The sequence below is a fragment of the Camelina sativa genome, chromosome 1 (assembly GCF_000633955.1).
Source record: "Camelina sativa cultivar DH55 chromosome 1, Cs, whole genome shotgun sequence".
Classification (NCBI taxonomy): Eukaryota; Viridiplantae; Streptophyta; class Magnoliopsida; order Brassicales; family Brassicaceae; genus Camelina; species Camelina sativa.
The window spans coordinates 22393459-22401810 of record NC_025685.1 but is presented as its reverse complement, the minus strand read 5'-3'; the positions used below and the strand labels follow the sequence as shown (position 1 = coordinate 22401810).

At 36.9% G+C, this 8352-nt stretch overlaps 2 protein-coding genes and 1 long non-coding RNA gene across 4 annotated transcripts in view; all 3 read right to left on the bottom strand.

The window, feature by feature from the left end:
• Positions 1-1671, bottom strand: part of LOC104701678 — a 3433-nt gene extending 1762 nt beyond the window's left edge. The window contains exons 1-3 of the long non-coding RNA XR_753876.2: positions 1429-1671; positions 1116-1294; positions 86-962 (exon numbers count right to left, since the gene is read on the bottom strand). This is a non-coding gene — a long non-coding RNA (uncharacterized LOC104701678). The remainder of the gene's footprint in view (positions 1-85; positions 963-1115; positions 1295-1428) is intronic.
• LOC104701663 (heat stress transcription factor A-4c-like) lies at positions 2874-4136 on the bottom strand. 2 transcript variants are annotated; one of them, XM_010417402.2, is made up of 3 exons: positions 4018-4136; positions 3514-3728; positions 2874-3283 (listed from the first exon to the last, which is right to left on the bottom strand). In XM_010417402.2, the coding sequence occupies exons 2-3, from the start codon at positions 3724-3726 to the stop codon at positions 3095-3097; spliced, it is 402 nt and encodes a 133-aa protein (XP_010415704.1). In that variant the 5' UTR covers positions 3727-3728; positions 4018-4136; the 3' UTR covers positions 2874-3094. The 2 variants fall into 2 exon arrangements, 1 of the variants encoding a protein (XP_010415704.1); XR_753875.1 differs by having other exon boundaries at positions 3269-3353; positions 4018-4128.
• LOC104701629 (serine/threonine-protein kinase tricorner-like) lies at positions 4262-7827 on the bottom strand. Its single transcript, XM_010417353.2, has 13 exons — positions 7561-7827; positions 7297-7471; positions 7140-7223; positions 6802-7043; positions 6503-6716; positions 6344-6423; positions 5816-5900; positions 5565-5696; positions 5266-5379; positions 5095-5142; positions 4899-4983; positions 4758-4811; positions 4262-4632 (listed from the first exon to the last, which is right to left on the bottom strand). Exons 1-13 carry the CDS (start codon positions 7794-7796, stop codon positions 4472-4474), a joined length of 1710 nt encoding a protein of 569 aa, XP_010415655.1. The 5' UTR covers positions 7797-7827; the 3' UTR covers positions 4262-4471.

Genomic DNA, 8352 nt, shown 5'->3' with positions numbered 1-8352 from the left:
CTCTTAGATACACAAACGTACTCAACAAAAAAAAAAAAAAAAGTAGTGCAAAATATAATAGAGACTGCAAACTTCTTTTCTTTACCTTCGTTCGTCGGTGACAATCACCGGACAGATGAAATGAGTGAGCCGAACAATGTCACCAATTCGAAGTAACCCTTCTTTCACGCGTCCGCTCAGATGAGTCCCGAGTATTCCCTGTAGCAACCACGTTCCATCAGACAAAACAACCCTAATCTTATCCTCTTGCGGATTATCATTGCGCCGGAGAAGCCTCAGTTGCGTCGCTTGAAGCACCGGCATCATTTCTCTCTCGCTATTCACTTCTCCATTAAGCATCTTCTCGATTGCTCCTCTCGTCAGATGTTCCGCCATCGTACAGAAGAAGAATGTGAGGGGTTTATTTATTTAGGGTTCTACTGAGGAATAATATGGTAGGTAATACAACAAGTGTCCCCTTTGTTCTTATGCTATACTAGTGTCATGGCCCGTGTCGTTGCACAGCCTAATTAAAAATGGTGAATTTTAACTTTAAATTAACATTTAAAAAGAAATAAATAATATGTCTTTGTCTTCCTTCGTCAAATTATCATCTTTATCTTCTAATATGATTCTTCTTATCTTTTTTCTACTCCTCTGAGTCACAACTTAACTCCTCTGAGTCATCAGATGAAGGAAGCACCATTCCATGTCTCAAACTGATCAATTCCTGATCACGGCCACTACGAAACTGCTCCCAAACATTGTAAAAATTAATTCCTGATCAGATGAAGGAATCTCCTCGCTTGGTTTAACACATGTGTAGAAAATGAAATTGATCTTGTAAGGATGGTCGCAAGTTCAAAAATTTCCAAGATTCGGGCATAATTCAAAGTTTATAACAGAACAACAATCCCCTTCTTTTTAAGTCCTTCTGAAATTTTGAGAGCAATTTTCCTTTTAGAAGCTTGAATCCTACTTCCCTGTATGAAAAAAAAAAAAAAGAACAGACATTGAATAGATTAAGTAAAATTCACTTTGAAAAAGAGAACAATTCGTTAGTTTTTCTGGTTTCAGTGGCCTTACAATTAAAACTTTAATCATAGTAATAATTGCATAAGTGAATTTTAACATACATTTTCGTCCACAAGGAGAAGATCGATTCCTGAAAACTCATCTGGTTTATCTTTTTTTGGAAATCCCCAAAGACGAACAATTCGAACATTGATTTTACATGGATCTGATGCTAGGGTTAATTGGGAAATAGGCGTAATATCGAGCGGCATATCTGGAAAATGAAGTATCGATTATGAACCTGCAGTTCCAACACGAAATGTAAGATTCATAGTTCTGAAAAGTAAGAAAAGATTGAGAAATTAGATTGAATAGAAACATAAAAAGAAAGAAATCAAACCCCTAAATTCAGAATAGAGGTTAAGTTATTTTTACCCGATTTGAAGGAAGCTGAAAAAGAGATGAGAACAAAAAGAAATTGGGAGCTTTTTGTATGAAATCAGCTTGGTGTTCCATAACTGAGCGAAATAAGAGGAAGTGGAGATCGTGGGGGAAGAGGTGTAGCAGTTTTAATCTTTTGTCTTTTATTTTTTCTCTCACAAAAGTAAAATAAGTGTTTTTTTTTTCTAAATGAATTTTCTTGCGTACAAATGTGAAAGATCAAAATTTGGAACTTAAAACAGATGTCAGATGGAGAGAGCTGCAATTAATTGAGAATTTACTTCTGACTTATAGAATAAGGATACCCAACCAGTAAGAGCAGTCCCATTGCATTTTGTGGGATGTCTTTCATTAGTTAAGTAATATAATAATAAAAAAAAAAAGATTTAATGGTAATTTTCCAATTACAAACACCCTAGATCGGACGGATCCGATCACATCTTGGATTCTTTTGTGTCATCAACGGACGAGATGATTTTTCATATTACGGGCTTTGCTATTAAGCCCACATACGATTAGGCCCAAGGCCCCGCCGTCGATTCCATTTTTTTTTTTTGTTTTGTAAAGGATTGAAATATAAAAGAATCCAGGATCCTTTTGTTTTTTTTGTTTTTTTTTTTTTTTTTTTTATTTTTGGCTTCCTTATGGTTAAGTTGCTGAAACATTACTCAAAACCATACAGATAACAGTGCTGAAGCCATCCCTAACTTTCATTGCAGCAGAGGAAGTTATGAGCCTTGTAACAGCACAAGGTTACATTCCATCTATTCAAATGTTTGTTTCTTGTTTATCTACCTATAATCCGAACAATAGTAATACTCTTTTCTATATAATCAGTTGCTGAAAACAGCGAACTGAACGAGGTGTGGAAGGACATTTTAAACGCAGATGGTGATGAGATATACGTTAAGGTTAAAAAAGAAAAATAGTCTCTTCCTTCANTTTTTTTTTTTTTTTTTTTTTTTTTTTTTTTTTTAATTTGGTAGAAGACGGGAGAATTAGTCTCCCATTTATTGAAATAAAAATAAGAAATTACAACCGTACTTGACGTGGCCGGACAGACCCAGACCGCATCGTCACTCAATAACGAACTAACAACAGGTGGTACATTATGAAAAGAATAGAAACCAACAGGCAAAGAGAACACATAGTTAGCTAACCTATCTGTAACAGTTTACTTTGTTTATTTTTTAATTTTCTTTTGTGTCACCTTTTTCAACTAGTCTCATTTGTTTACCAACAAGAAAAATGATATCAAATAGAGAGTGCGAAATTGATTTAGGCAAAGGACAAGGCTGCTGAGTGATTGAGATTCTACATGTTAATTGTCGTCACCCTGTGGACATACTTGTAACTTAATTCAGTGGAGGGCTTGTTGACCAAAAAAAAAAATAAGAAAGAAAGAAAAAGTGCACTTGGTGATGTTTAAAAAACTCCTCTTTTTTTTTTTTTTAAGAGCAAACATAACATTAACATTAGCTGTTACAAAACATAGATAGTTTCTGAAAAGCCCCCAAATTTTTTCATATCATCTCGGTTACAAAGCCACTGAAATTCTTGGCAAGCAAACTGAAACAACAAAGCCCTCGTGACTCGTGAGAGCAAGCTAAGGAAAGCAAAGGATGATGATGATGGGTTGATGGATCATGGATGTATCAGATCAAATGCTTAAATTTTGGAAGCCCTCCTCGAGTTGGGCCTTAGCTTTCATTTGGTTACTACACCTTTCCGTAATCCTAGCCATGGAAACTCTTTTATGCATCTCCACCATAAGCTCAGGACGACCTCTCACAAAATTCTTATCACCAAATTCCCATAGCCCAGAAGACCTATTCATTTGTTTAAAGCCCTAACATAATAAATAAATTCTTATCACCAAATTCCTGCAGCCCAGAAGACCTCTTCATTTGTTTAAAGCCCTAACATAATAAATATATGTACAACAGCAACAGCAACAGCAACAACAACAACAACAACATTACATAACATATTATAGCAAGGCGGCATTCAAAATCTTGTAGTGATCATATCAATCTTTTGTTTTTTCAGCAAAATAGAAAAACTAAATTAATTACGTACAGAAAACTTAAGCTTTGAGATAAACTCGGTAAGGTTTCTGCAAAAGAATCTGGAGAGCATCTTTCTGCGAATGAGCTCTTGCTGGTTCCGAATAACGAAACTCTTGTTGCTTTTGCTCCATGAGATGATTGAATCCGATGAAGGATCATCCACCATCTCATATACACCTTCGTAGAATCTAAGGCCACTCTTTGGATAACCGTTGTATGCCATCCCTAAAACAAATCCCCAAAATTATATATATGACCAAAACGAAGAACACAACAACATGAGATCTCTCTCTCTCTCTCTCTCTCTCTCTCTCTGATCCGACCCTTTTTTTTTATGCATACACGAGTAAAACAACAAAAAAAAAAAAATCGACAGTGGGCAAATCAAGCAATGAAGACGACTAAAAAGCTGAAACAAAAATCCAGTGACTAGACGACTAAGGAAGGACCGATCAGATCAGATCTTACGATATATCAGAATGAAACGAAAAGCTGAAGAAAATTCTTTACTCACCGATTTTGCTCGAACAACAACAGATTTCACCAGGTTCGACGAAAATCAACGAGATTGATTTTTTTTTTTTTTTTTTTTTAAGTCAAAAGATAAAGAATAGTGAATGAGTGAGTGAGCGTGCGTAGTTGGGTTAATATTTAATAATGGCCGCCTTATACTTCCACTATATTGCACTTTGCCCCCCGTATATTTCTCACTATTTCCAAACTTAAATTATATGGTACATATACTTTCATAAATTCAATGGTATTTTAACATATTTGTACGAATTTTATTATTGGCAGGCAAAAATTGTAAACATGATTACAACAATTACTTATCATCATGTCAACAAAATAAGAATCAAACTGCGTCTTGTCGTCCAAAGTTAACAGAAGTGGTCGGTCGGTTTGTATTTTTGCTACCGCCTAAAACATTTGGGACACAACTCAACTCCAAACCTTGACAAAATGTTTTAGCAAGCTTCAGATTCTTCTTGCTTTGGCCTCACTTCAAGTTCTGGTGGTAGAAGTTTCAGAAAGCTTCCCTGAACAACCGGAGGAGCCGGAGGAGGTCTATCACAAGGTGGTCTCGACGTTGTTTCTGATGAATCCGGGGTCTCCGATGATCCATTATCTAACATGGGAACAGTTCAAACACACACACAACCAATTATTTAATAATATACACTTTTCAAGATTCACATGGAAATAGCCAAATGCTCTGAACCAGCAAAAGGGGTTGTTGTTGTTGTTGTGTACCGAAGAGTGCCTTGACCATTGGTCGCGTCGACTTTTTCTTCTTCTTTAACTCCGCTACAAAACAACATTGAAGCATTTCGTAACATTCAAACTAAATTGCAATCAAATACAAGAACCAGTGATCAAGTATGAGTGGTCTACCCATTCCAGGAACTTGGTAATCATTAACAATCTCAAAGTTCTTGTATGTATACCCTACGAAGTTTATGTCTTTTGACGACAACATCTGCACAAGTTAAAGCGGAAACCATTATACATAAAAGAATTTACAAAGAAAGCAGTTTTGAATTTCTGCAAGCAATTGTGTTTAGAGAGAACAGGGAATATGGTTTTTTGCCTTCCTCCATGGTCCAGACTTGGATGATGTCTGAGTTTGCGATTCAGACTGCATTTTCAAATAACACAAATAATTAATCAATCTGCAACTCTTTTACGTATAGGAATCGATCTTGTAATGCTTTCACCAAATCCAAAAGAATTAAGTATGATGGGACAAAAGATTTGTTACCTCGTCAAACTTCTCAAAATTCTGAGTGTCTAAATCGTCATTGACCTCTGGAACAAAAGCTGCATCCATATCGAATATTGTATCCCAATCAACAGTTTCAAACCATGGATGAGCCTGCAATATTACAGAAAACAAATCATGCATTTTAATCTCACAGGCTCTGGATTACATAGTATTGAACTCTGATATCCATAATCAAACTACATTCGGAGACACAGTTGCTTAGTGTTGAATATGAGAAACTATTCATGCATCCAAAAAAGGAAAAGCTTTCATAGAAATCATCAGTACAAGGACACCTTTATTTCATCAGCACCTTTGGAACCAAGCCTACGTCTAACACTGCACAACAGACTGTTAATAAGATCCTTTGCTTCCCTTGACAATATCGCTTCCTCTGGAAACTTCAAATGACTTTTCCAGTTTACTATCTACACCCAGAATCAGGAACAAGAGTTTTGATGTGATGTCAGTGTCACAGGAAAGTAAAAAACTCATTCTTTTGATTGTTTTCTTTGTTTTCCTTGTCAGCTTTTTTTCCAAAAATTACCTTTCTACAGGTTGACATTGGGTCATCTGAATAAAACGGTGGGTATCCTACTAGCATTTCGTACATTATAGCTCCCAGAGACCACCTGCAGAGCATTTTATTGAGTAAACTGCATTAGCGTCCTATGCAAAGCATATATGTAGACAGTGTCACCAAATACTGCTTCAAGATGGTCCCTGTAACTAAGTAATGCATCATAAGAGTAGAAGCTGAAACCCATCAAGATGTATACTCATTCAAAAAATGTGAGCATGGGCTCGAGTCCAGTGTTAGCTAAGAGACAAAAGCAACTAGAGATAATAAACAACGATTGGTTAGCATTTCCTAACAAGATTCTAGTTCAGGGTCACCAAACAAACACATTCTTGCCTGCATTTGAGTCTGAAACTCATGCAAATGCGTAGAGGTGCACAACACCTAGACAATGTACTAACTTTCTTCTTTTTACAAATTGGCTAAACACATCAGGATATGGAGTATGTAAGCCCATACAGACTCTGACAAACAAAGAGATTCTCAACTCCTTACCAGTCACACTCCATTCCATAGCCTTTCTTCAACAGAACTTCTGGAGCTATGTAATCCGGTGTGCCAACTGTGGAATAAGCCTGTCGTTTCATGTGTTAATCAGACACATACAGAGGGAGAAACTCTATAAAAATCTTAAAGGTGAATTTGAAGCCTTACTAGAGTTCTCCTGTTCCTCTGCCAATGTTCAAGTTGTTCCTGCTGTGTGCGTTTTGGAGCAGTTGATCCGGACTCTTGCTCTGTAGATCCATTGGCATTGTTTGAAAAATCGTTTTCTCCAATGGCACTGCAGTCCAAAGGTTTACACAATCCAAAATCGGACAGTCTTAGATGCCCATATCTGTCAAGCAGCAGGTTGTCTGGCTTGATATCCCTACAAAATCAAAAAGAAGAAGATAAGCTCACCCGAAATAAAAGAGAAGAAATAAATAAAGGTGTTTGGTTTACTCTCACAGAACCTGTGGATGTAATTGTGCCTGTGGATGGACTCGATAGCGAGAACTGTCTCAGCGACATAGAACTTGGCCTCCTCTTCTGTCAAAGTATCTTTGCGCATCAGAAGAGTCATCATATCACCACCAGGCAAATACTCCATCACAAGGTAAAGATGGTCATCATCTTGAAATGAACAGCAAAGCTTCACTATGTAGTTACTGTCCACTTCCGCAAGTAAGTTCCTCTCTGCTCTTACATGTTCAACCTTGAGATAAAAAAAAAGGGTTATGGAGTCAAAGGATGTTGGATTGATTCATAGACAATACCATCACGTGGGAATAGATAGATAGGGAAGTCTCACCTGGCCTCTGCGAAGCATCTCCGCCTTCTTGAGCTTTTTCATTGCATAAACTTGATTTGTCGTCTTCTCTCTACAAACTCTAACCTAGAGAAACAACATATACTTTTAACAACCTCAAAATTTGTATTTGCAAGCGGATGGACTCAGGAAAACATACCTCCCCAAATGCACCTTTCCCAATCATTGTAAGCAAATCAAAATCAGCAACGCCTAACTTATGGCGTTGGAGGCGCATGTACTCTGTCTCCTTCTTCTCCAAAAACTTGAGAAGATTATTTTGATCTTCTTCAGACACATCAGCATCTGCCAGCTTCTGCTCTAGCATGCTTCGCCTGTTAAAATATATGAAGAAGCAAAACTAAATTACGCAAGAAAGACAAATAAGAAGAATCTACATTTCGGTTGAGACACAAGACAACACCTTTCTTTCCTCTCTTGTAGAATCTTCATCTGCTCTTTGTAATGATTCTCAATGTACTGTTTAGCTGCTGCAACTTTCTGTTTGGTAGTGTTTGAGACTGCTTCTTCATCAGTTTCGATGTTGGGCTCATCGGCAGAGCCATTACTTCCACCTCCACCACCACCACCTGAAGCACCTTTATATCTCGATCCTCCACGCATCTGCCGCTTCTGAAACCAACCCTTTGCAGAATCCATAATTACTCTTTAACACACCCCCACACAGATTAAAGAAAGAGAAAAAAACTCAAATTTCACTGATGATGATTCATCATCATCTTCTCATAAACAATCGTCCTGTACAATGAACAAAAATTTAGAAATCAACAACAACACACATCAGTATAATCAAGAAACATCACCTCACCAATTGGAATCATCTGAGAAACTGAGGATCAAAAACACAAGTAAGCTAGACAAAAATATGGGATTAATTATAACCTTTAACGTGACAGATTCATCAAAACGAAACAAATCTCTAATCAGGAAGGAAAACAAATAGGAAGAAAGAGAAGAAAGGAGAGAGGAATTGAATGAGCGTGAAACTCTCTAGAGCCTAGCAACTATTTCGCATGAATCTTATGGTATATACCGATTAAATCAGAAGAAAGAAGCATGTATGTACGTGTTTGTGTAAACATACAATAGATTGTTGCATATACAGCTTTGATGAATGAAGAAAGGATCAATGTCTGCCTCGTTCTCAGCGTAATTTTCTCTTTTATATATGCTTTCATGCAGACTTTTTCTCTCT

What these genes read in the sequence shown, in the direction of transcription:
- LOC104701663 (XM_010417402.2), bottom strand. Translation starts at nt 3,726, where the DNA reads ATGGCATACAACGGTTATCCAAAGAGTGGCCTTAGATTCTACGAAGGT. An exon ending in TCTCAAAGCTTAAGTTTTCT is followed by an intron (nt 3,284 to 3,513) that starts GTACGTAATTAA and finishes TTATTATGTTAG; the next exon opens with GGCTTTAAACAAATGAATAG.
- LOC104701629 (XM_010417353.2), bottom strand. Translation starts at nt 7,796, where the DNA reads ATGGATTCTGCAAAGGGTTGGTTTCAGAAGCGGCAGATGCGTGGAGGA. An exon ending in AGGCACAATTACATCCACAG is followed by an intron (nt 6,717 to 6,801) that starts GTTCTGTGAGAG and finishes TTGATTTTGTAG; the next exon opens with GGATATCAAGCCAGACAACC. An exon ending in AATGGTCAAGGCACTCTTCG is followed by an intron (nt 4,633 to 4,757) that starts GTACACAACAAC and finishes TTCCCATGTTAG; the next exon opens with ATAATGGATCATCGGAGACC.